The 27,668-nt window shown below is 44.8% G+C and overlaps 1 protein-coding gene across 2 annotated transcripts in view; it reads left to right on the top strand.

Annotated features, from left to right (window-relative positions):
- Window positions 1–835: 835 nt before the first annotated feature.
- Window positions 836–27,668, top strand: part of TSPAN14 (tetraspanin 14) — a 43,036-nt gene continuing 16,203 nt past the window's right edge. The window contains exons 1-2 of one of the 2 annotated variants that reach the window (XM_039344145.1): window positions 836–1,163; window positions 21,415–21,512. In XM_039344145.1, the coding sequence (XP_039200079.1) occupies window positions 21,432–21,512 (81 nt within the window). In that variant the 5' untranslated portion in view covers window positions 836–1,163; window positions 21,415–21,431. The remainder of the gene's footprint in view (window positions 1,164–21,414; window positions 21,513–27,668) is intronic. The other variant, XM_039344146.1, reaches the window with a different exon arrangement.

Here is a 27,668-nt window from a genome sequence, read left to right as displayed (position 1 = left end):
CACAGTCTTTCTATTTCTATTTGTAGGTCTTTGTATTTTGTTATCTTCTCCAGTTCTTTCTCTTCTATTCTGCTATCTCCAGGCACTGCCACATCCACTATCCAGACTTTTTTGTCTTTCTTATCGACAATTGTTAAGTCTGGGGTGTTATGTTGCAGTTGCTTGTCTGTTTGAATTCTGAAGTCCCAGAGCATTTTAATTTTATCATTTTCTATGACTTTCTCTATTTTATGATCCCACCAGTTTTTGCTTACAGGCAAGTGATATTTTTTGCAGATCTTCCAATGCACCATTGTTGCTACTTTGTCATGCCGCTGCTTGTAGTCAGTCTGTGCAATCTTCTTGCAACAGCTCACCAAGTGGTCCACTGTTTCTTCAGCTTCTTTGCGTAGGCGGCACTTACTGTCTGTTGCTGTCTTCTCAATTTTGACTTTGTATGCATTTTTCCTTAAGGACTATTATTATTATTATTATTATTATGAAGACTATCAGATGAAGTGAAGATGTAAGACACATATTATTAACTAACATATTATGAAAATACAGAAACTAATTATTACTGATTGTTTTTCTAAACACATGAATCCAGACAACATGCTGTTTGCTAAATGTTAGACAATGTTATTGTGTGTGTGTGTGTGTGTGTGTGTGTGTGTGTGTGTGTGTAAAGGCAACATAAAATAAACATATTTATTCGCATTTCGTATTTCTGGCCAATCCATCTCAAGAGGGAAGTGTTGTTTCCCTCCCTCCTTCTCCACCCCCCCACTTCCCAGCTAGCAAAGAGGTTGGGCTTTCCTCGTGGCCTCCCCGCCCTCTCTTCCCTCCTCCTCCCCCCCCTTGCCCAAAGGCTTCCCGGGGCCAAGCCAAGGCTGCAGCCGCGAAGCTCCCGGACGGCTCGCCCTCTCGGGCAGCCCGAAGCGCTCCGCGGCGGACAGAGGCGAGCAGGCGGGGCGGCTCGGCCACCGGGCGGGGCTTCGCTTCGGCCAGCAGGGCGGAGAAGGCGGCGGCTTTTTCCTGCGTCCCCCCCCCCCTTCCTCCCCGAGCCCGGCGAGGAAGGGGAGCAGATGGGACCCGGGCGGAGCCGGGCGGGAGAAGCCTGAAAAGCGAACCGGGCCAACTTGGTGCAAAGTTCCCCAGGTCCAGCCGAGGCTGCTCAGCTGGTAAGGCGGCGGCGGCGGGGGGGTTCTGTCTTCCCTCTTGGGGTCCCCACCTTATTTTGGGGGGGGGGGGCGGTGAGGGTTTCCTTCCCCGGTTGGGTGGGGGAATCCTTCCTTCCCTTCCTTCCCTCCCTCCTTTCTTCTTTCCTTCCTTCCTTCTTTTCCTCCCTCTCTTTCCTTCTTATCTCCCTCCTTCCTTCCTTCCCTTCCTTCCTTCCCTCTCTCCTTTCTTCTTTCCTTCCTTCCTTCTTTTCCTCCCTCTTTCCTTCTTCCCTCCTTCCTTCCTTCCTTCCTTCCTTCCTTCCTTCCCTCCCTCCCTCCTTCCTTCCTTCCCTTCCTTCCTTCCCTCTCTTTCTTCTTTCCTTCCTTCCTTCTTTTCCTCCCTCTCTTTCCTTCTTCCTTCCTTCCTTCCTTCCTTCCTTCCTTCCTTCCTTCCTTCCTTCCTTCCTTCCTTCCTTCCTTCCTTCCTTCCTTCCTTCCTTCCTCCTTCCTTCCTTCCCTTGGCTCAAAGACCAGCCTTGCCTCTTCTGGGGTGGGAGGGGGGGGCGAAAGAAAAGAGGTTTCCTTTGTTCCTCCGAATCGCGCCATTCTGGGTGGGTGGGGGGGCTTGTCCTCCCCCTTTCCGGGCGAGACTACAACGCCCATGGGGCCCGGCCCGCGCCCGAAAGGGAAGCCTGAAGGGCGGCGGGTCGGAAGACCCCCCCCCCACCCTTCCCCTTTTGGAAGTTGAGGGCGTTTTTTGGGGCGTGGGAACCGCGCTGCTGCTGCTGGCGGCTCTCGGTTTCGGGCTGGTTTCGAACCGCGGTTCGAGGTCCGTTGCGGGATCCGAGTGGGTTTCTTTGTTTTTTGTTTGTTTGTTTGTTTTTGGATCTCTTTTCGCCTCTCTCTCTCTCCCCCCGGAGCTCCTTTGCCTCCCCCCCTCCCTCTCTCTACCTGGCTTGCTGGAACTCCAACCTGTAACTTCCTCTTCCTGGATGCTTGTGGGTTGAACCTGCGGGTCGCCTAGTTGAACGTGGGAAAACGCAATCCTGATCTTCCTTACCTATTTCCCCACTTCCTGAGTTTCCCCAAAACCTCGACCTGCCTGGTCCTGTCTCCCTTTTATAAACTCTTGAATTATCTACTGGGATTCAGAGGCAACTTTCAGATAAAGAATAGAATAGAAGCTGGAAGGGACCTTGGAGGTCTTCTAGTCCAGCCCCCTGCTCAAGCAGGAGAATCTATACCCTTTCAGACAAGTGACTGTCTAGCCCAGTGGTTCTCAACCTTTTTAATGCCGCGACTCCCCCCCAACCGGTTGTAAGTTGAGGACTACTCAACCGGTCGTAAATCGAGGACTACTCAACGAGTGCAGCACCGTTTGCAGAATGGGACTTTTGGCGGGTTCAGCAGGGCAGAGACAGCCTGGACCATTCCTATTGGCTTTTGAAAGCCAATAGAATTAGACTCTATTCAAGAGAGTCTATTCTGTTGGCTTTCAAAAGCCAATAGAATAAAAGGGAGTAGCACAGCTAAGGAAAAGGGGGGGAAAATGGCGGACTGGGTTGTTTGGCGACCTCCGTGAAATGGTCGTTCGACCCCAAATGGGGTCCCGACCGACAGGTTGAGAACCACTGGTCTAGCCTCTTCTTAAAAACCTCCAGTGATTTCTGGTGGCAAGCTATTCCACTAGTTAATTGTTCTCATTGTTAGGAACTTTCTCCTTAATTCCAGGTTACTTCTCTCTCTACTGGGATTCAGAAGCAACTTTCAGATAAAGAATAGAATAGAGCTGGAAGAGACCTTGGAGGTCTTCTAGTCCATCCCCATGCTCAAGCAGGATAATCTTGTTAAGTGATTATACAGGATATTGCAACTAAAGAATCTCTTGAGCTGACCTCAACTCCGGGAAATGTCATGGACTGTCAGTTTTTTGAGAATGGCATTGAATTGATTAGTTGTGACCTTTTTTTTTAAGGATTTTTTTTTGGTCAATTTTCCAGATTAACCACAGATCTGAGATCTCTACGTGGTCTCCTATCCATGCCAAAACTAGGGCTGGGACTTTGCTTAATTTCCAGTCCAGATAACTCTGGGCAGCTGTCACCGTGAGCTTTTGAAAATTTGTGATAATACATCCAGTTGTTACCTAAGTTGTTTTTGTCGCAGTTTTATGGCGTGAAGATAACGTTGGGAATCCATTGCAGAGAAGACTGGAAAACAGGATGGGGAATTTATTTTCTGCTGAGCCCCAGATGGCAATTGTGCTAAATCTGTCCTTGTCTGCATTCTCTGATTTTTCTCTTTGTTGGTTGATGAGTCCAGTTTAAATTGTAACTACTCAAAAAAAAAGGGGGGGATACAACTCTTTCTAATGTTGACTCCTTCAGTCTCCACCAAACAATGAACAGGTTGGAAGGCATTCTCATGTTTTTTTTTATTAAAAAGTTTTTATTTTCCATTTATTCATACAAAATACAATTAAATTCCTAACCATTGGTACCGCCTGCCCATTCCCCCCAGGCTGCGTCCACCCTCTCTAAACCTTCCCTACTTCCCTCCTCTTTCTCTCCTCCCCTCCTACTCTCTTCCCCTCCCCATCTCCTCTAACCATCCTACTTCCTCCCTACTCCTTCCTCCCCTTTTCCTCCCCTCTCATCCCTGAACGCAGCATAGGGGAAATGCCCAAGCATTTGCCATGACTGTATTATCATCACCCACCCACTCAACCCTCCCCCCCTCGCTTCCCAGAGCAGAGTACAGGGTTATTAATAAGAAAGTTAACGATAATAAAAAAAAGAAAAGAAGAAAGAAAAAAAACACATCATACTTAACCTTTAACTCCCCTTAAATTAAGTCATATAAACAAATCTCTACAACAGTTACTATAAAATTTACTCCTAAAATAAGAAGGCATTCTCATGTTTACAACTGGAATCCAACCTATAGAAAAATAATTATTGCTTGGTGAGTTAATTTTGTGCAGTGGTACAGGGACTCTGGAATTTGAACGCCGGCTTGAAAGATGAAGTTTAAATTCAGAGGTACGAAAGTTTCTCTCCATCCACCTTTTTACAAGCAGAGTGCATATATTGTTGCAGAATTCAGCTTTTTTTTTTTGTTGTTGTTGTTCCTGAAATAAATATAGGTTTCATTTTTGTGGTGGGCTCGGCACCCAGTGGCATCGTAAAGCATTGATTCATATATTTTTTTTTTTGAGTTTTCCCCAAAACCTTCTCTTTCTCAGCAGGTAATTTTCTCAGTCAGTCTTAAAATAAACGTAAGGGGAGGATGTACAGAATTCATGCCTCAAATCTGCCAGAAGGCAACCTGCTTCCTTGATTCTAGTTTCACTTTCTTTTCATTTGTTTGGCCAACCAGGTTGGCCTCTAAAATCCTTGTTCAACTCCATGCAGTTTTCTCAGCAGAGTTATCTAAGAATGTTACAATTCATTTGGCGAATTTCTTGATGATTCCCTCATCCAGGTGCTAACAGCTTCTTGGATCAATCAAGCTTGGTTGATTGATTTTGATTATGTGCCATCAGGTCATTGTTGTGTTGAAGGAAAAGTCTACATCATGGTTCAGTCCAAGCCGGGAATAAACAACATGGCGACTGCTTTAGAAAGAAGGTTGCACTTTATTGGAGAGGAGAGCCAGACAGAAAGATGGCTCTGGAAGAAAAAAAGGAGAGAGAGCACATGTAGGGAGTGGGTTTTTATACCCTCTGGGGCCTTTTGTTTGGAGTTGTTCCTGTGGCATGAAGTTTGACCTGAGTCTGAGTGGGCCCCTTTGGCATCTGTGGGTCAATCCTATTATGTCCTGTCTTAGAGTTTGGGTGGGGTATGTAGATTTTAGGTATCTTTGTCTTCCTAATCTTCTAGCTTCAACCTTCCTGAATGGATTATCACATCTGCATTTCTACAGAGCTGGTTTCTGCTTGGGGGAGGGAGACTTGGGGCTATTAAGAAAAACTGGGCATGCTTTTCCTGCCTCTTTAAGATCCTTTGAGGAAATATATTTATCTGCCCTTTTAATATTTCCTTCTGGGGGGGGGGGCTGACTTCCCACAGTTGATTCTTACCAAGACAGGTTTTCCCCATGAAGATCTATTCCTAACCTGGTCTTTTACTTCTTCCAATGGTGCACTCATCACCACCATAGCTGCTGGTTGTCTTCTTCTTCTTCTTCTTCTTCTTCTTCTTCTTCTTCTTCTTCTTCTTCTTCTTCTTCTTCTTCTTCTTCTTCTTCTTCTTCTTCTTCTTCTTCTTCTTCTTCTTCTTCTTCTTCTTCTTCTTCTTCTTCTTCTTCTTCTTATTCTTCTTCTTCTTCTTCTTCTTCTTCTTATTCTTCTTCTTCTTCTTCTTCTTCTTCTTCTTCTTCTTCTTCTTCTTCTTCTTCTTCTTCTTCTTCTTCTTCTTCTTCTTCTCCTCCTCCTCCTCCTCCTCCTCCTCCTCCTCCTCCTCCTCCTCCTCCTCCTCCTCCTCCTCCTCCTCCTCCTTCTCTTTCCTTCCACCTTTTCCAAGCGTCAGAACTTTCTTCAGAAAACTGGTCTTCTTTGCTTAATGTGTCCAAAATAGGATAATTAGTGTCTGGTCATTAATGCCTTGAGTGAAAGCTCTGGGTTGATTACTTTGATGATCCATTTGCTTGTTTCCTTGGCTATCCAAGGTATTCTCAGGAGCCTTCTTCAACACCAGAGTTCAAAAGTGTCAATACCTCCTACATCTTTCAAGTCCAACTTACATTTCCCTTGAGTATTACAGGGAATACCATCCCAAAGATGGTTTTTTTCAGGAGGCAACTGGACTTCCTTGTTTTTCTTTGAAGACTTCTCGCTTCTCATCCAAGAAGCTTCTTCAGCTCTGACTGGACGGTGGGGAAATGGAAGGATTTATACTCCTTGCAAACAGCTGGTCATTTGCCTTCTTTTAGAGAGTCGTTGAGGCCACCTAGAAGTTTACCTGTGTCCTCAGGGTCACCTGAGTGGTGCAAATGGGTGTGGAGCCTTCTTGGAACTGCTGAAAGGACTTGTGTTTGTAGGCTGGAGATAGATGATATCATATCCCCGCCCGTCTGTTGAGAGAGGGCTATTCAATTTTGACCCAGATGGCCTCTTTGACCTCTCTTTCAAACCATTTGGTCCTCTCTGTCCAAAATATGGACTTAGAAAGAGTGGCCTTTGTCTTTTAAATGCAGATGGACTGCTGACTCTTATTCTGATGGGTTTGTTCTCTTGTGTTGTGTCATGTGCGTTTATGAAGTGGTTGTTTCGTTTCCCCAACTTGCACAGTTCTGATCTGTTCTTGCTTCTTGTTGACTGATTACTTGGGTTGAAAGCTCTGCTGTTCAAGTGCAGTGTGTTGCAGCTGACTTAAAAATATATATATATAACCTGATGTGGGAACTTCATGCAGAACCTCCTACAAATTTGAATCTGGAGAAAGCGTTGAGCATCTTTGTGTACAGGAGAGTGGCTCAGCTGTGTGCTTTTAGATCTGTCTCCTTCTCTTTTACTGGGTCCAGTAGATCAGCTGATTTTTCTTCAGAACTGGAGGGGTCTGGTGGAGGACAGAGAAATTATTTTCTCCCATCCGTAGCTGTTTGATAGAAATAATTTTTTTTAACACCGGAAAAAGACCAACAAAGCTGACATGAAACTCACGCATAGGCTGAAAGTTGAACTGTTGATTACTTCTGTAGATTTCTAATGTTGATTATTAAATATGGCAGTGGGCCCACCAGCAGCTATAGCTTTGAGGATTTTATTGTAGATCGGAACAGGAAACTAAATAAAATCCTTTAGTAGTTACTTTTATTTATTTGTTTCAGTCACTGAAAGGCAGACTCTTTATGCCTCTTAGTAATCATTTTGTTTTCTTAATCAAGACTTAAAGCTACAAGAATTGGATGTCCTTAGGAGCATCTAGAGCACCAGTTTGGTCTAGTCCAGGGGTAGGCAACCTTGGCTCTTTCATGACTCGTGGACTTCAATTCCCAGAATTCCTGAGCCAGCCATGCTGAGGGGAAAGGGAGAGGTTTTCAAGCTGAGCCAGGCTGGCTCAGGAATTCTGGGAGTTGAAGTCCACGAGTCATGAAGGGACCTAGGCCTAGGCCAGAGGTAGACAACCTTGACTCTTTTATGACTCGTGGACTTCAACTCCCAGAATTCCTGAGGCAGCCATCTGAGGGGAAAGGGAGAGGATTCTAAGCTGACCCAGGCTGGCTCAGGAATTCTGGGAGTTGAAGTCCACGAGTCATAAAAGAGCCAAGGTTGCCTACCCCTGGTCTAGGCACCAGAAAGTTCTAGTCCTAACTTAGCCATGAAAGCCAACTTTGGGCCAATCACCAGGAGACTGGGAGTTCTAGTCCTGCTTTAGGAATGCCAGCTGGATGACTTTGGGCCAATCACCAGGAGTTGGTGAGTTCTAGTCCTGACTTAGCCATGAAAGCCAGCTGGGTGACTTTGGGCCAATCACCAGGAGACCGGGAGTTCTAGACCTAATGTAGCCATGAAAACCAAGTGGGTGACTTTGGCCCACTTTGGCGCTCTCTCAGCCCACCTCACAGCCTTGTAGTTGTGAGGAAAACAGGAGGAAGAAATCGTGTTTGGATATGTTCACCACCTTGTGTTGTTTGTGAAAAGAATAAAAGTGGGATCCCAGTAAATAAAATCTCATCCATCTATCAGACAGGCGAGAATCAGCTTAAACGGAAACGTGTCTGCTATAACTTTTGCAATTTTGCAGCATAATTTCAAACTTTGGCAGAGAAGAGAGCAAATAGTTTTATTGGTGTCTGCTCCGGAAAAAGGTCAAATACGACTCAGGATTCTTTCTGAGATATTCAGATGACTTGGGGTGAGTAATCCACTTGGTTAATCAGTTTGAAATTTATCAAAGGACAGAGTGCTTTGAAATGTCTTCCTCCTGCTTCATCACAGGGATAAAACAGTTCATTACGAAGAAATTTCCAAAAGCCCATCTAGTGATAGATTAAATTCAGCCCTTGGGAAAATTAGCCGATGCCTGACAATGTAATTGCCCAAGTAATTGACAATGCCTTTAATATAGTTAAAGGACAACTTGATGGTAGCAAGGTTACTTTATCCACAAAAAAATGGAAGGACTCTTTGATTCCCACCATGGACCAATGGCTACAAAATTTGATGGAGCTGGCAGAGATGGCCAAATTGACTGCTTTGATTAAACGAAAGAATACAATTAACTTTGTTTATGCTTGGAAATCACTTTATGTGCTTGAGGTGGAAACAAAAATGAAACCTTGATTTTGGGGGTTTTGCCAAGTAGAAAGGTTTATTGTTATAGAAATGGCGAGTATTTATTATTATGCAAAAGTAAAACGTTGAGGTTTTGTGCTATTATCTTATTCTACTGCAGCAAAAGGCGTTGGAAGTCAATGCTTTTTTCTCTCTCTTTATCTCTTCTACCTTACGTTTTTCTCTCTTCCCCTTTCCCTCCCTTGTTTTACAATTATTTTCTCTTTTTTTCCCTTTGTATTTTGTATTTTATATTTATATTTTGATACATTCATTAAAAAATTGAAATAAAAATATAGATCAAGGACAACCCAAAATGTCCTGGAAAAGGAAAAGGAAAGTAATGTAGTTAGTGATGAAACTGTAGTTAGTTATGAAACTTTCACAAGAATAATCAACAGGCGAAAACTTGATGATGAATTTAATAGGATAAGCCAGTTCATTCCAGCCTCTAAAGAGTTACTTCTTATCACATCAGTGAATAATGACTTGATATTGACATTTGTTGGAGTAGTCGGGAATTTATTTAAGTGACTCATCTGTCTTTGGGGGTGAAGCTTGACAGTAGTCTGGAAGTGCTTAGAGATTGAGATCACACATCTGCTGTCATTGGCTTGGCTTCATTCGATGCCTCATTATGGACTGTGGTAGCCCAGTGGTTAGAAGGCAGCATTGCAGGCTAACTCTTGCCCACTGCCGGCTGCCAGCAGTTCGGTAGTTTGACCCTGACCGGCTCAAGGTTGACTCAACCTCCCATCCTTCTTTCCGAGGTCGGTAAAATGAGGACCCAGATTGTTGGGGGCAAAAGGTTGACTCTGTAAACCGCTTGGAGAGGGCTATAAAGCACGGTGAAGCAGTACATAAGTCTAAGTGCTGTTGCAGTTGCATTATTCTATTCTATTCTATTCTATTCTATTCTATTCTATTCTATTCTATTCTTATCATCACTCTATTCTATTCTATTCTATTCTATTCTATTCTATTCTATTCTATTCTATTCTATTCTATTCTATTCCATTCCATTCCATTCCATTCCATATTCTATTCTATTCTATTCTTCTTATCATCACTATTCTGTTCTATTCTATTCTATTCTATTCTATTCTATTCTATTCTATTCTATGTTCTATTCTATTATGTTCTTCTTATCATCACTGTTCTATTCTATTCTATTCTATTCTATTCTATTCTATTCTATTCCATTCCATTCCATTCCATTCCATTCCATTCTATTCTATTCTATTCTTCTTATCATCACTATTCTATTCTATTCTATTCTATTCTGTTCTATTCTATTCTATTCTATTCTATGTTCTATTCTATTCTATTCTATTCTATTCTATTCTATTCTATTCTATTCTATTCTATTCTATTCACTTGTCTGAGATGGTATAGGTTTCCCTGGTAGGGCTGGACCAGAAGACCTCCAAGGTCCCTTCCAGCTCTCCTCTCCTCTCCTCTCCTCCCTCTTTCCCCTTCCCCTTCTCTATTCTTCTCTTTTCTCTCCTCCCCTCTTCTCTCCACTTCGTTGGGTTTCAGTGGAGTCTTTCCTAAAAACAATCCAAAGTACATGATCTGGATGACTGAGAAGCTCCATAGACATCTGCTTTAGAAGGTGCTCATTATTATTTGCATGATCTATACAGGGTCTTTGGCTATGGAGATTCTCAATTATCCAGGTCACGATTGTCCCGAAGGGCCTTTTTCTAAAAGGCAACTGGACTTTCTTAGTTTTATTCTCTAAAAACTTTTCTCATCCAAGAAGCCTCTTCAATTCTGAACCGAAGAAGCTTCTTAGAGGAGAAGTGAAATGTTATCCGTGAAAAAAAACCCAAGAAACTCCAGTTGCCTTTGAGATATGTTGGGTCTTCTTTCCCAACCTGTTCTACTGTATAGAGCAGTGTTTCTCAACCTTGACAATTTTAAGGCATGTGGACTTCAACTCCCAGAATTCCACAGCCACATGCCTTAAAATTGTCAAGGTTGAGAAACACTGGTATAGAGGTATATTGCGAGCTGCTCTCCAATTGTATTGGGCTGAACCTTCCATCAACATCTTCTGCCAGAACAGCTGTGTTGATTAAGGAAGATGAATCAGCACAAGGGTGGGGAAGCCTTATCTCTGTTTCAGCCCTACCCTGCAGCTTCACCACTCAGATAGGACACAATTGTTGGGAGAATTTCAGCTGGCTTGGTTGAAATGGAAAAACAAAGCGAGGCCCCAAAAGGGTTGTTGGATACCAGGAAAATCCAGGGCCAAAAAGCTGGATTGGAATGAGAAGAAGACATTCCAAAAGACGTCAGTGGCCCAGCATTTATGCTGTGCTACCAGTGCTACAATTACATCAATGTGTCTATGCCAGGGGTGTCAAACTCAATTTCATTGAGGGCTGCATTAGCATTGTGGTTACCCTTGGGGGGCAGCAGGTGGGTGTGGTCAGGGGGTGTGTGGCCTACTGGGTGGGCATGGCCAGCTCTACATTGTTCGCGTCAAGGGTGCCTGTGGGGGTCTGGGCAGGAGTGGGACGGATCTGAGGGTCTCTGGCAGAAGGGGGTGGGACTGGGGCAAGTGCCAAGGCATGGTCCATTTCTTCATTCCTCACAAAGGGTGACACCTCCCCAGTATGCACCCAGGGGGCAGGGGCGACACAGCAGGGGCTGGTTCCTCGCTGTTTCCAGATGGCCTTGTGGAGCTAAGACTGAATGCGTTTCAGCATAGTTGGCCACCACAAAATTGTACATTGGCTTCCGGCTGGCCTGGGCCAGAGCCAAGGCAGCGGGGGCTGTTCCTTCACTGTTTCCAGGATGGCTTTGCGGGCCACATGAAACCACTTCGCGGGCTGCATCCGGCACCCGGGCCTTGTGTTTGACATGTCTAGCCTGTACAGTCAAGCTTCATTTGAAAGGACACTTTGTCTTGACCTTTTAATTTTGGCCGACAAGGATCTAAAATCTCCTCTCGTCCAAATCTTTTTCCTTTGGAATTATGGCAGAATTAAGATCTAAGTAGATACAGTGTTTTGGCTTTTTCTAGTCTGCCCAACGGTTGTATGCACAGTGTCTTAGCAGCTGCAGAACTGTGTTTTAGATGGTATGGTGCCCTCCAATGTCAGTGTGTGTATTTTTGGTAAAGGAAGTCCTTTGTGGTGTAGCTCTAGTCCGAAGATAAATTCCTTAAATTAGGAGCAGCCTTTTGGCATACTTTGACCAACCACAATTGGTGGACTGGACTTGGAGATTCTTTATTCATCTGCTCCCATTTTAATTGTCTCAGAGTCTTTGCACCAAGGGGGAAAGTCAGCAGGAACTCCTGTTTACTTACATCAGGTTTTGAGAGGAACTGGCACTAGGTAAGGCTTCATTGTTGACCTTCTCTCTCCCTTTTTCTTTGCTTCTTCCATTTTGTGAGCATTAAAGAGGAGTAAAGTGGTCTAATCAACAGAATAACAGAGTTAGAAGGGATCCTGAAGGATCTTGGAGGGGGTTGGACTAGAACACCTCAAGGCTCCTTTCAAATCTGTTATTCTGTTATTCTGTCTTCTAATCCAAGCAGGAGACTCTATACCAGTGGTGGCAAACCTATGGCACGAGTGCCACAGGCGGCACTCAGAGTCCTCTCTGTGGGCACACACACCGTCGCCCCAGTCCTAGGCCTTCAGCTGGGTTTTATAAAACCTTTTTGTTTTAGGCCTCCGCCGCCATGTACAAAAAAAAAAAGGTTCAATCAGTCAATTTCAACTTCTCGCAGGAAAAAAAAGGATCTTGCAAAGTTGGAATTGATTGATTGAACTTTTTAGTCCCACCCAGTCTGCTGTTTCCACTGCAGCCACGCCACCCAATGGGCCACACCCACCCAATGGGCCACACCCACCCAATGGGCCACACCCACCCAATGGGCCACACCCACTTGGCACCCGACGATGCATAAGTGGGTTTTGGGTTGCAGTTTGGGCACTTGGTCTCTAAAAGGTTCGCCATCACTACTCTGTACCATTCCGGGCAAATGGCTAAAAACTTCCAACTTCCAGTGTTGGAGCATCCACAACTTCTGGAGGCAAGACAGTCGACTGATTAATTGTTCCTTCTGTTAGGAAATTCCTCCTTAGTTCTAGGTTGCTTCTCTCCTTGATTAGTTTCCATCCAATGCTTGGACTTTCTTCAGTTGTTCTGGAGACTAGGTTGACCTCCCTCTTTGTGGCAGCCCCTTAAATATTGGAACACTGCTATCATGTCACTGCTAGTTCTTCCTTTCAATAAACTAGATATGCTCAATTCCCAATTAACTTCAGTTGACCCTAATTTTCCCTTAAAACAATCCCTCAAAACTATATAGTTTTAACCAGGTTTTATTCCAGACTTCATATTCATTAGAGTACCTTAATTAAATTGGACTCTGTATCTGTGAATTGTGATAGAGATAGCTTTATTCTGTCAAGCTTATAGAGCTTTGGATTAAAGTCCAAATGGGAGATACCAGACATATTTTGTCCTTACGTTTCAGTCCATAAAACCCTTTTGCGTCTTGTGTTTTGCCTGCAAATGCCTTTCTGTATCTTTTGCAAATACTTGCGTAGAGTGAAAGACAGCGAGAAAATCATAGCATTGTTGCCAGCATTACTAAAAATACAACTCTCGCAAACTGTGTTTTGGGACGAGTGGTGAAAGGTTATAATTTGGAGGCTCCGTTCAAAAAAAATAATAATAATCCTGCTGAACTCTTTAAGAACGTCTCAGGAGAGGGATGAATGCTTATGTGGAGTTCACCGTGGCTTAAGGTTATAACTGCACTAACAAAGCACACACACTGGTGAAGCATTTTGTTTTTTTTTTTTTGAGAAGAGCAACAGAAAAGATTAGGTGGCTGGAGGCTAAAACGTAAGATGAATGGTTGCAAGATTTGGATATGTCTAGTCCAGTGGTTCTCAACCTGTGGGTCGGGACCCCATTTGGGGTCGAACGATCATTTCACGGGGGTCGCCAAACAATGCAGTCTGCCATTTTATCCCCCTTTTCCTTAGCTGTGCTACTCCCTTTTATTCTATTGGCTTTCGAAAGCCAATAGAATAGACTCTCTTGAATGGAGTCTAATTCTATTGGCTTTCAAAAGCCAATAGGAATTGTCCAGGCTGTCTCTGCCCTGCTGAGCCCGCCAAAAGTCCCATTCTGCAAATGGTGCTGCACCAGTTGAGTAGTCCTCGACTTACGACTGGTTGAGTAGTCCTCGATTTATGACTGGTTGGGGGTCGCGGCATTAAAAAGAGAACCACTGGTCTAGTCAAACAAAGAGAATGGCTAGAGATGATCCAGTAGCAATCTTCCAAGATTAGAGAAACTGCCACAAGGAAGAGGGAATCAAGCTATTCTTCAAAGCACCTGAAGGGAGGACATGAAACAACAGCTGGAAACTAAATCAAGGAGAGAAGCAACCTAGAACTAAGGAGAAATTTCCCAACAGAGAGGACAATTAACCAGTAGAATGGATTGCCTTCAGAAGTTGTGGGTGCTTCATCCCGGGAGGTTTTTAAGAAGAAACTGGACAGCCACCTATCTGAAAGGATATAGGAACTCCAGCTTGAGCAGGGGGTTGGACTAGAAGACCTCCAAGGTCCCTTCCAGCTCTATTCTGATTGATTGACCTCCCAAGTTCTCTTCCAGCTCTATTCTGAAGTTATGGATGCTCCATCACTGGAGGTTTTTAAGACGAGACTGGGCAGCCATTTGTCCAGAGTGGTGTAGGATCTCCTGCTTGAGCGAGGACATTGGACTAGAACAGTGGTTCTCAACCTTTTTAATGCCGCGACCCCTAACCGGTCGTAAGTCAAGGACTACTCAACCGGTCGTAAGTGCAGCACCGTTTGCAGAATGGGACTTTTGGCAGGCTCAGTAGGGCAGAGACAGCCTGAATAATTCCAACTGGCTTTTGAAAGCCAATAGAATTAGACTCTATTCAAGAAAGTCTATTCTATTGGCTTTCAAAAGCCAATAGAACAAAAGGGAGTAGCACAGCTAAGGAAAAGGGGGAAAAAATGGCGGACTGCGTTGTTTGGCGACCCCCGTGAAATGGTCATTCGACCCCAAATGGGGTCCCGACCCACAGGTTGAGAACCACTGGACTAGAAGATCTCCAAGGTTCTTTCCAACTCTGTTGTTCTATGTTTTATGAGATTGATCAGGTTGCTGGCATGCATATTTGTTACATGCCAGTCGTAATGTTATAGAATACACAGAATGTTTGACCGGGGTGTGTGTTTGTGGGAGGGGGGGTGGACTAGGAGATCTCCAAGGTCCCTTCCAATTCTTTTATTTGGTTAAATCATAATTCTAGTGAAGGAGGCTTTGCGGACTTCAAATTTTGCTGAACAGGTTAATGCTAGCCAGTATTTGCAGTCAATGCAAGACACAGTTGCAACACTAAGCTAGTCTAAGGATTGCATGTATGCCTGGCTTTGCACATGGTCATGATTCCAGGAAGAAAAGTACAGTAGATCTCAATGAGATCATAGTTTCTAATAAGTCATGATGATCTCATTAAAATATACTTTACTCCTCTTCCTGGAATTCATTCATAGCTTGGATTAGTGGATAAGATTGCCACACCTTGGGTAGAGAGAGACTATTATTCTATCTTTATATCTTTCCACTTCTCCCCTAGCTATTACAAGTAATGGTCTTTTCAATGAGAATGCACAGTGGAGCATCAGCTCTCTTTAATTCCGATGAAATGTCAGTATGGGCCAGGGGTAGGCCACCTTGGCTCTTTTATGACTCGTGGACTTCAACTCCCAGAATTCCTGAGCCAGCCACGCTGAGGGGAAAGGGAGAGGTTTCCAAGCTGAGCCATGCTAGCTCAGGAATTGTGGGAGTTGAAGTCCACCAGTCATAAAAGAGCCGAGGTTGCCTACCCCTGGTTTAGGTGTTCAATTTGCCTCACTTATTACTTTTTGATAGGCAGTTCCTGACTTGACATTCGAAGCCCAGGGTTAGATCTCAACCTGTGGAAAAAAAAAATAGCAAAAATAAAACTTGGTCTACAGCATGAATTTACAGGTTTAAGTTACTTTGGGAGGCTTAGAACAGCTCATAATTTATCATGGCAACATTCATGCAAAGTTTTGTTTGATGTGAGGTGGCCCAACCCATGGATTAGTATTCTTCAGAAAATAGCCACCCGTCTGCTTTTGTTCAGTTAACCCCTTGTAGTGCACAGACTTTAAGCTTTATGGATCTTCTCTGTTTTGAACTCAAGAGGTTTTAGCCAACTCCACTGTTCTTTCAAATGGGGCGGGGTGTCACTGCACAAAATGGGGAGGGAACAGGATGTTCATCTGGTGTGTTACGTTGTTCTTGGATTTCTTTAAGCAGGAAGTGGAGGAAATGAGGGTGTGTGTAGACATATAGACCTGTTAAACTTTTACAGTGAGGAAATACAAGCATAGCGTCCATGAAACCTGAATTGTTTTGATACCCCAATCTCCAGAGATTTTTACGACCGCATGTTCCCAAACGTTGGTTGATAAATTCTGTGTCAAAAAGCATCCAGATATCATCATCCTGATTCTGTCTGGTTCGTGGATACATTGTGGGTCCAATACAACAGAGAAAGGATTTATTAAAAATACACAAATCCATAGCAAGAGGTATTTGGAGATACGGTTTATATTGCCCCCAAAGTCATTCTCTGGGAAAGTTGCAATGAATTGAGCACTCTTTACTTAGAGGCTGAAAAAGGCGATGTGGTTTTAAGGTGGTGGAGACACAAAACCACCGTCTGTTTTTTAAAGTGGGCCCAGCCTAGGTAACATTTAAAAGGAGAACAACAGCTCAGAGAAGAGAAAAAAGTATCGCTCAGCCCGTCTGTATAAAAAGCACTCACTTGCATCTTGGCCATGTCTGCATTCCTTATGTCCTAAACCGACGGAGCAGTCATCCCAAAGATACGTTTCCAAAAGGCAACTGGACTTTCTTGTTTTGTTTTGTTTTTCCTTTAAAAACATTTTGCTTCTCATCCAAGAAGCTTCCTCAGTTCAAGTAACTTCTGGGATGAGAAGGGAAAAGCTTTCAAGGAGAAAACCAAGAATGTCTTTGGTCAAAACGCCTTTGGGTAACCGTGACCTGGATGATTGAGAATCTCCGGGAAATAGACTAATGTTTATCAAGCTTGGCCTACTTGAAGATGGGTGGACTTCAACTCCCAGAATTCCCCAGCCAACATTTGATTTAGCATCCTAGTGAAGGTTTTGCTCAAGCTGAGAACTTAAGACAGCTTCAACTGATCTTGAAAAGCTGTGCAAGGTAAACCACTTGCATATTACGGTCTAGAAAAATATGCAGATGGTCTACCAGCTTGCCCAAGGCTGACCTTGATTTGCTAAAAGGCTTAGAATGTGTGAAAACAAAACAAAACACAGGAACTCAAGGTCCCAAATCTCTATGTTTACAATGCTCTTTTTTTTTTAATCTCCAAAGGCCTCCTGCTTCTTACTTAGAGACCTAGGGGTTGCAATACAAAGGTGCAAAATAGGAATGTTCTGCATTTTCAGAACCTTGGTGGATGGGGAAGTGGGGTGGACTGTCCATTTTTGGAAATCTGCTTTCTGGAGAGGTCCTTGCCATCCCAGAAATTTGAGGGTGGACTGTGTCCACAGTGTTATGAATTATATCTGGATGGAAAGTATCCAGAAATTCTTCTCCAAGGGAGAAACAGAACGTCCTTAAAAGAGATGAGGTTTTATTTTGCTGGTAACTCTTTTCAGAGCCTTTGATTGTAGCTCTGCTCCTGGGAGGAACTCAAGGAAAAAAGCAGAACTGCAAATCTTTAGCTTTATATGTCCCAAAGCGCTTCTGATGTAGGCAACCTTGTTTAAAATATCTCTTTAAATCTAGAAATGGATAGAACCAAAAAAAAAAAAAAAACCTCTCCAGCTGAATCTTTTATTTCCCTCTGAAGATTTGGGAATATTGTCTCTGGCACTCCAAACCCTCCCTTACTTCCTTTTTAAAGATCAGTCCCAATTGTTTCCCACTGAGAATTCTTCTTAGTTAAACTGGGAATAGTGTCTCAGCCTGTAACCATTTAGTTTTTTAAAACAAACAAACAAACACAACAACAATATTTCTAACCCCTTTAAAAAAAATATGGTTCTCTTTTTGTCTCATGTGAGCCTTTGCAGAATGACTTTAGCTGAATCTTTGGACACAGATTATTGCACATCTGACTTTCCAGATCTAGCCGCCGTCTTCCCTTGCTCAACTGCTCCATTGCAAAATATTTTCTTTTAAAGGGAAGGAAGGAAGGGAACAGGAACAACAGGCTGAGTTTGGTCTGATAGCAGCAGCTTCTAAAATGTGTTCTGTCTTTGCTCTTCCGAATCCCAGGGACGTTATTGAATCTCAGATTCTCAATTAGCAAATTGTCAATTCTGGTGAAAATGTTTTATTATGAGGAACCTCTGCAGATTTTCCTTAAGAGATAGGAGAGACAGGTGACTGCATCTTACCTATCTGTTAATTATACATTCTGCAAGCACAATGGTTGCCTAAAAGAGCTGAAATGGATAATTTATTAAGAGGGGAAATTAATGAGCTAGCTTTAATTTGGTTTAAAGGCGCAAATTCACAACGTTTAATGTTTCTAGCTGGCCTGCTTGAACCACAACTGAGGTTTTTTTTACACATTTCTCTAAAGTGCTCAGAATGATGAACTCTTTGTGTCTGAAAAACCCCTCTGCATGGGCACAGCCATGTATAATTACTTGGCAGGATTGCTAATTACATTTATTTTACAGTTGATTAATAATCAGACTTATAGTTTGCCCTATATTTTATTCTTTCCTGACGTTGCTAATTCATTTTAGGATGTCGGGCATTCCTTTTCACAAATTCCAGCATAGAAAAAGAGGGTTTTTTTTTTTAAAAAAAAAACAAAACAAAACTCCACATTGTAGCTTGCAAGCAGCAAAATTCCTCACTGCCTGGGTGAGGAAAATAGGAGTTTAACGGGGTTGGCAAAGCAAATTGCAAACTCTTGTTTTATGTTTTCTGCTGAGCTGTCTCTACTTGCAATAACAGCCGTGGTTGCAAAACAGATGGAAGGAAAGCAAGAAAAAAGAGTCTGCATTCTCCTTCTTCATTCTCCTTTCTGTTTTTCCTTCTTGGCTCACCAATGTATGTCACTCCTGTATTGCTAAGTAGGAGCAAGTGACTTTACTACTGCAAACTGACTGACCTGGTATTGAAGCTGATCCTACATGCTGTGGGAAGTCAGAGCCCCCCCCCCACAGAGAAGGAAATATTAAAAGGGCAGGAAAATATATTTTTCTTCAAAAGGATTTTTAAAAGCATTTTTTTGAAAAGCAGAAACCTGTCCTCAAATCTCTCTGTCCCCAAGCAGGAGCCAGCCCTATACAAATGCAGATGTAAAACCATCAGGAAAGCTGGAGCCAGGGAAGTCCAGAAGAGCGTTTGGAGGCTGCAGTTGGTTCAGAATGCAGCCGCGAGAGTGATTGTGGGTGCACCAAGGTACACCCACGTGTCACCTATCCTCCGCGAGCTGCACTGGCTTCCTGTGGGTCTCCGGATGCAATTCAAGGTGTTGGTTGCCACCTTTAAAGCCCTTCATGGCTTAGGACCAGGTTACTTACAGGACCGCATACTGCCGCATAGTTCTCAGAGACCGGTGAGGTCCCACAGATTGGGCCTCCTTCAGGTCCCGTCGGCCAGACAATGTCGGCAGGCGGGCCCTCGGGGAAGGGCCTTTTCTGTGGTGGCTCCGACGTGGTGGAATCAACTTCCCCCCGAGATTCGAACTACTCCCATCTTGCCGGCCTTCAAGAAAGCCATTAAAACTTTCCTCTTCCGGCAGGCCTGGGGTTGATGTCCCTGGGGGGGGGGCGAGACACGATTGGGGCATGATGTATGAATGCACTCATTTTATTGTTATATTTATTGTTTTAATTTTGTACGCCGCCCTGAGTCCCTAGGGATTGGGCGGCATATAAATTTTATTAATAAATAAATAAATAAAGACAAAGGGACTTAAAATCTGCATACCTCACCCAAACTCTAAGTCAGGGGTGTCAAACTCAATTTAATTGAGGGCCGCATCAGCATTGTGGTTGCCTTCAGGGGGCCGGGTGGGTGTGGCCTACTGGGTGGGTGTGGATGGAGTAGGTGTGGCCTACTGGGTGGGTATGGCCAGCTCTACATCGTTCGCGTCAAGGGTGCCTGTGGGGGCCTGGGCAGGAGTGGGACAGATCTGAGGGTCTCTGGCAGAAGGGGGTGGGACCGGGGCAAGTGCCAAGGCACGGTCCACTGGAGGAGCCTCACCGTTCCTCTCAGGCCATGCAGGGCGGGGGCTTATGGAGCTAAGACTGAATGTGTTTCAGCATAGATGGCCACCACAAAATTGTACATTAGCTCCCGGCTGGCCTGGGCCAGGGCAAAGGCAGCGGGGGCCGTTCCCTCACTGTTTCCAGGATGGCTTGGTTGAAATGCAAAAACAAAGCGAGGCCCAAAAAGGGTTGTTGGATACCAGGAAAATCCAGGGCCAAAAAGCTGGATTGGAATGAGAAGAAGACATTCCAAAAGACGTCAGTGGCCCAGCATTTATGCAGTGCTACCAGTGCTACAATTACATCAATGTGTCTATGCCAGGGGTGTCAAACTCAATTTCATTGAGGGCTGCATTAGCATTGTGGCTGCCCTTGGGGGGCGGCGGGTGGGTGTGGTCAGGGGGTGTGTGGCCTACTGGGTGGGCATGGCCAGCTCTATATTGTTCGCATCAAGGGTGCCTGTGGGGGCCTGGGCAGGAGTGGGACAGATCTGAGGGTCTCTGGCAGAAGGGGGTGGGACGGGGGCAAGTGCCAAGGCATGGTCCATTTCTTCATTCCTCACAAAGGGTGACACCTCCCCAGCATTCACCCAGGGGGGTGGGGCCGACACGGCAGGGGCTGGTTCCTTGCTGTTTCTAGACGGTCTTGTGGAGCTAAGACTGAATGCGTTTCAGCATAGATGGCCACCACAAAATTGTACATTGGCTCCCGGCTGGCCTGGGCCAGGGCCAAGGCAGTGGGGGCTGTTCCCTCACTGCTTCCAGGATGGCTTTGCGGGCCACATGAAACCACTTTGCGGGCCGCATCCGGCCCCCGGGCCTTGTGTTTGACATGTCTGCTCTAAGTCATTAGCCCCATCACCAGAGAAGCAGGATATGACTTTTGTAACCTAATAGGACAAACCTATTACCATCAAGTATACCAGAGAGGTACACCTAGGTTCAGGTCAGAATACGTGACACAGGAAATAGCCTCAAAGTTCATGCCACAGGAAGAGGAAACTGTTCCAAACAAAAAGCTAGAGAGGGTATAAAAACCCCTTGCCCATGTGCGCAGCCCTTCTCTCCTCTGCTCTTTCCTGCAAGAACCATCTTTCTGCTTCTTCAATAAACTGTAACCTTCTTCCCAAAGCAGTCGCCATGTTGCTTATTTATTCCCGGCTTGGATGAACCAGGATGAAGACTTTACTTCCAGCAATGCCTTGAGGGTTTCTAAGATACTGTAGAAAGTCAGTCCCACCCACCCTCCTAGAGAAGGACATATTTTGGGGGGTGTTAAAAAAGAGGCAGAATATTATATTTTCCCCAAGGAAATATATACTAATTTGAACCTTTTTTGGATAGCTACACAAAACTCCCTTTTATGACTCCTGTAATCTCTTAATCTAGGGTAAAGTCAAGGCAGCTATACGGATCTGAGCATTTACTGGCTGGCTGCCCTTCCTGATGCCTATGTGGAGTACACAGCAGATATATATATATATTTCCTTGAGGCTAGGAGAGAAATATCTGTTGCTGCCTAGGATTGAACTCTCAACCTTCCAAGTGGGAGGCGAGCGTCTTCCCTGCTAGGCCACCGTGCTGCTCTTACTTGGATAGCTACATAAACAGAATCCAGTGACTTCTCCCTTGCTAACCGGCAATTCTCTCTCCCTGGTTCTGCACAGTTGCTGCCCTCTAAAAGATGCACTACTACCGATATGCTTCTGCTGAAATCAGCTGTTGGTATAAATATCTCCTCTTCAGCTACAACATCATCTTCTGGGTAAGTCCCAAGTCTGTCAGTCTGTCTGTCTGTCTCTGTCTCTGTCTCTCTCACACACTACCTCCTCCTCCTCTCCTGCTCCTTCTTCCTTCTCTCTCTCTCCCTCTCTCCCTTTCTCTCTCTCCTCCTCCTCTCCTGCTCCTTCCCTCTTCCTCTCTCTCTCCCGCTCTCCCTTTCTCTCTTCCTCCTCTCCTGCTCCTTCCCTCTTTCTCTCTCTCTCTTCCTCTCCTGCTTCTTATCCCTCCCTCTCTCTCTTTCCCTCTGTCCTTCTCTCTCCCTTTCTCTCTCTCTCCTCGTCCTCTCCTCCTTTCTCCCTCTCCCACTCTCTCTCCTCCTCCTTCCTTCTCTCTCTCTCCCTCTCTCACTTTCTCTCTCTCCTCCTCCTCTCCTGCTTCTTCTCTCTCCCTCTCTCTCCTCTTCCTCCTTCCTTCTCTCTCTCTCCCTCTCTCCCTTTCTCTCCTCTTCTGCTCCTTCCTTCTCTCTCTCTACCTCTCTCCCTTTCTCTCTCTCTCTCCTCCTCCTCTCCTGCTCCTTCTCTCTTTTTTTGGATAGGGCCCGCTGTTCAAGTTTGTCAAGAATAGACCTATGAACTTAAGGGCAGTAGCCCTGGGAAGGCATATAGGTAATTTTTGACTCACAAACATGTGTTTAGTGACTGGTTGAAGTTACAACAGCACTGAAAAAAAGGGACTTGTGATCATTTTCACACCAGCCTCCCCAGGGTCACGTGATCAAAAGTTGGCAACTGGCATGCATTTGTGACAGTTGCGTTGTCTCAGGATCGCGTGAACAACACTTTGTAATCTTCTTAGCCAGCTTCTGACCAGCTGGAAGCCAGATGTGCTTAACAACCGCACAATCCCCTTAACGATGGCTGTGATTCGCTTAACAACTGTGTGGTGAAAAGGTCGTAGAATGGTGCAAAGCTCACTTAACATCTGCCTTGTTTTAACCATGGAAACTGGGGGGGGCTCCATCGTGGGTCCTAAGCAGAGGAGCGCCCCGTAATGGAGATGTCTTTTTGCTTTTGTTAGCCTCCCTCTTCCGTACGTTCGAATTTTGCTGGCGTAATTGTTGAAAATGAGCAGCGAAAGATCCTCATTTTGAATCAGGAAATTCGCAAATCCTAGCGGCTGTCCTAAAATAGATTTAAAAGCAGTTTAGAAAGCCCACCCTTCCATTGTCAGCTGGGAGGACGGAGAGGGGAGGAAACTGTAGGGGACATAGCTTTCCATCTGGCGTTCCATCCAGATGGCCATCACTTTGTGGAACTTTGCGGATCGAATCCAGATCTGATATTACTGGCAGTAGAATTGTGCAGTCCTGGAGCTCATATTTCATTCTGGCAGTCTCAGTGTTTGCTTTGTGGCATGCTTTCTTGGCTAACAATGGGCAACCTTAGCTATTTTAGGATCAGAATCAAAATAGAGCTGGAAGGGACCTTGGAGGGCTTCTAGTCCAACTCTTTGATCAATCAGGAGACCTTATACCATTTCAGACAAGTGGCGGTCCAGTCTGGTCTTAAAAACCTCCAGTGATGAAGCACGCACAACTTCTGAAGGCCAAGCTGTTCCACTGGTTAATTGTCCTCCATGTTAGGGAGTTTCTCCTTAGTTCCTGGTTGCTTCTCTCCTTGATTAGTTTCCATCCATTGTTTCGTGTCTTGCTGTCTGGTGCTTTGGAGAATAATGTGACCCCCTCCTCTTATTGGCAGCTCCTCAAATACTGGAAGACTGCTATCATGTCCCCCATGGTCCTTCTTTCCTCTAGACTGGCCATTCCCAAATCCTACAACCGTTCTTGATATATTTTCGTCTCCGGGCCTTTAATCATCACACAATGGCTGCCAAGGACAAAGAGTAATATGCATTTTCTAAGAAAAGATAAAGCTGTTTAGAAAAGTTGCAGACAGGTGTTAAGTGTGAACTCTTGCATTTCCCTAAAGACATTTTTTTTGGAATCACATCTGAAGCATTGCACACAATGTAGGAACCCCGTGTCCCACTAAATCATGTTTCTCTGTCAGGGTTATGAGTTCAGCTAGCTTCTTTCCTGACTTCCACTAAGGAAATAATCATTCTTAAAGGGAATATTCTGCCGATTTTTTTTGTTGGCTGACTCAGTCCTTATGAAGCTTGAAACCAGCAGACAAGGCACCTCCAATACTTGGTGAAGGATAGTTTGCTAAAAAACGTCCTCCATTCCCTTTATTAGTTTTGAATTATGATCCCTTAAGAACAGACTGGCAGGTTTCCAGCTGGGAGAAATATTGGATTGATTGATTGAATTGTTCAATTGCCATCGAGTCAGTGTCACCGCTGAGCAATCACATACTGTAGGTAGACCTCCCGTTGATCTGTTCCTTTAGGTCTTCCCAAAGTGTATTTATCACCACAAGCAATTGCTCAGACAAAGATTAAACTGTAGATGTAGATGTAGGTGTTGAGACTCTAGAAAGAGTGCAGAGAAGAGCAACAAAGATGATTAGGAGACTGGAAGCTAAAACATATAAGGAAAGGCTGCTGGAATTGGGTATGTCTAGTTTAAGGAAGAGAAGGACGAGGGGGGACATGATAGCAGTGTTCCAATATCTCAGTGGCTGCCCCAAAGAAGAGGGAGTCAAGCTATTCTCCAAAGCACCTGAGGGTAGGAGAAGAAGCAATGGATGGAAATGAACCAAAGAGAGAAGCCACCTAGAACTAAGGAGGAATTTCCTGACAGTGAGAACAATTAACCAGTGGAATAACCTGCCTCCAGAAGTTGTGAATGTTCAAACACTGGAACCTTTTAAGAAGAGACTGGACAACCATTTGTCAGAAATGGTATAGGGTTTCCTGCTTGAGCAGGGGGTTGGACTAGAAGACCTCCAAGGTCCCTTCCAACTCTGTTTATTCTATTCTATTCTATTCTATTCTATTCTATTCTATTCCATTCCATTCCATTCCATTCCATTCCATCTGCAAATCAAAGAACTCCATAAACCTTTGAACTGTCTAGTTCTTCTACTTTCTGAAATGAGGTTTGCCCTGACATATATGTAGCTCCCACCCTGACAGTTATCATGTCAAGCACAGGAAGTGGCAGTTCAAATGAAACTGTATATAGGTTTATTGCTAACTAAAGTTCTCTACAAGAATCTGAATTCCTAATGCTCAAAGCAAATAGGTAGTAGATGTCAGGCCCTGCAAGGCTATCGGAGCGTGATAGAAACCCCACCGGTCACCTCTTCGCCCTCTGGTTTATGCACCTGTCCCAGTCTCCTGGCAAGCATTTGTCTCCGTCTTGGTCGGCCGTCCTCAGAGTTCCGGGGGTGTTGCAGCCTTCTTATGACGTCATCACTTGGCACCTCCACAGCGGACGAAAGAGCTTCGGAGCCTCGCAGAGGCCCGACAATAGACTGAGGACTGTGAACAGGCGCATGGCCAGATGATTGTTGGCAGGCGCATGGCCAGATGGTTGTCGGGAGGAGTTAAGGGCACAGGGGTGTGTTATTTATGTTTTGTGGCCGGATGGTGGTTTGCAGGGTGTTGGCTGGGTGGGGCTGGTTTCACTGGGGGCGTGGCAGGCAGGTCCATTATGTAAAGGCGCTGAGAACAGGCAGTTCCCAGTGCCAACTTACTGTTACACCATCCTAGCCTGGTGTTTCGTAACAAAGAAATAAACCACAAACAGGAACGATGAACGAACTTTACTGAAGAAGTGAAGTTTGAGAAAAGTTGGCACTGGGAACCGCCTGTTCTCAGCGTCTTTACATAATGGACCTGCCCGCCATGCCCCCAGTGAAACCAACCCCACCGAGCCAACACCCTGTAAACCACCATCTGGCCACAAAACATAAATAACATGCCCCTGCGCCCTTAACTCCTCCTGACAATCATCTGGCCATGCGCCTGCTGACAATCATCTGGCCATGCGCTTGCCTATTGTCGGGCCTCTGCGAGGCTCCGAAGCTCTTTCGTCCGCTGTGGAGGCACCAAGTGATGATGTCATAAGAAGGCTGCAACACCCCTGGGACTCTGAGGACGGCTGACCAAGACGGAGACAAGTGCTTGCAGGAGACTGGGACAGATCCATAAACCGGAGGGCGTTTCTATCATGCTCCGATAGCCTCGCAGGGCCCGACAGTAGACAAGAATCAATGGAATTCAAGATGGGCTGGACTTAGACCTCTTGTGAGCACAAAGAGATTTGAGACTGATGACACATTTGACCCCTCCCTCAGGCTCAGCCTGGTCATCTACACATCATTTTCTTTCTTACTTTCATCTTTCTCAGCACTGGAGGCTTGTCCAGAGAGCTAGAATCCTCACATAATATATGCAAAATATATTGTTAAAACCCCACCTCTAAGGTAATTTCTGCTCTACTGTTTTTTATATATATATTCCATGAAGCAATCGAAGGATGGATCTTGTTCTCTTGATACTCTACAAGCCTTGTAGGGAGGACATAAAAGGACAAGTTGAATGTGGAACCTGTCCTTGGAAAGGACAAGATGCAGCCATTGGATTTGCATCCTGTCCCTTCATCCACCCATTTGAGCAATTCCAGCTTGCTTCCACTTTTGTGAACATGCAGATCTACTGGTATCTCCCAGGGGCGACAGTCTGGCCTGTATGAATAGCTACTTGATTTCCGTAGAGACAGCTCAAAGTTCTATTGCCATTGTGCTTTGTCCTTTGATTGGCAGAAGGATACAGTTTCATCTTTGTCTGTGCAATAAGAGACACTCTAAGTCTGGTGTTTTCCAGACTGAACTGAAGTCTCTTCTGTTGTGTCATCAAGAGCACTGAGGCGCAGCTTCTGAAGGAAGGTGGCACAAGTCACAGTTGTGTGAGTGAAGAATAAGGAAGAAGGAGCTGTTAAAAGCAGAGCTTTCTTTGGTGTCCCTCACAGTAGCTAAGAGGAAATCATTGAATAATAAAATACCCAGCCATTGAAGGATGGTAATGTTTCTTTCCTTGTGTGCAACATTTATAAACACTCTTATTGATTGAGACTTGGTGGCACACCATAACTTGATTGATTGGTTGGTTGGTTATGCTCTATCAAGTCAGGTCATTCCTAGTGATCACCCAGATGGATCTTCTCCAGGATGATCTGTTCTGGACCTGGTCTTTCAAGTCTTCCAAAGGTGCATCTATCAACTTCTGTAATGGAGTCCATCCCTCTTGCTGTTGGTTACCGTCATCTTCTCTTTCCTTCCATCTTTCCCAGTACTATAGACTTCTCAAGAAAGTTAGATGTTTGGATAGTAGGCCCTCAAGATGATATTTGGAGCTCTGCCATTGGTCTACAGGAAATCCCTTCCATATTGTTCTAAGAATCCTGCATGGATGGGTTTGAATCCGCCAGAAGTGAAACTCAACTCAAAGGAGCTTTGTTGTGTTGGGTGTTTGGACATTTTTACGTCCCTGGTTTTTCCGTACCAGAGGCGGCACTCAGAGGCACCTCCTTGCCCCCCCTCCCCCTGAGGGCACGACAATGCTGATGCGGCCCTGGCACTTTGTGATAAATAAGTGGGCTTTGGGTTGCAGTTTGGGCATTCGGTCTCTAAAAGGTTCACCCTCACTGCCCTAGAACATTTCAGACAAAGGGTTGTCCTGTCTCTTTTTCAAAGTCTCCAGTGATGGAGCACCCACAACTTCTGAAGGCAAGTTAATTGTTCTAACGGTCAGGACGTTTCTCCTGAGTTCTAGGTAGCTTCTCTCCTTGGTTAGTTTCTATCCATTGTTATCTTATATAGAAACACAATAGAAACGTAAAAAAAAATGGCATTTAATTTATGAAGGTCTTCATCTGGGCCATGGTATTTGATTCCGGAGTAGCCACAGTTAAACACTGTGCATTAAACCCCTGGATTTCCCTGACCTGAGCTCGGAGTCTGAATATTCCTCTCTCTGTCTCTCTTTGAAATTACCCCTAAGTATTTTCTCACATAAAAATTCTGTTTCCCTCTCTGGCTTTACGCAACAGTGAATTAGCAGAAATGGTGCCCTGCTGTGCTGATTGTTTTGAGCTCAAAATAAACTTCCTTTGAACAGACAGAGGGCGGAGCATGCGCCAGTGTGATGGAAAAATAAAGGGTGTACTGCATTTCAATGCCTACTCTTGGTTAGTGGGGGAAATTGGTTCTAACACAAGCGGTCCCGGTCC

The sequence above is a fragment of the Crotalus tigris genome, unplaced genomic scaffold, assembly GCF_016545835.1.
Source record: "Crotalus tigris isolate CLP2741 ecotype Arizona unplaced genomic scaffold, ASM1654583v1 scf7180000017892.488125, whole genome shotgun sequence".
NCBI classification, from domain to species: domain Eukaryota; kingdom Metazoa; phylum Chordata; class Lepidosauria; order Squamata; family Viperidae; genus Crotalus; species Crotalus tigris.
Note: the sequence above shows the minus strand (reverse complement) of the source record. Positions and strands in the feature narration are given on the sequence as shown.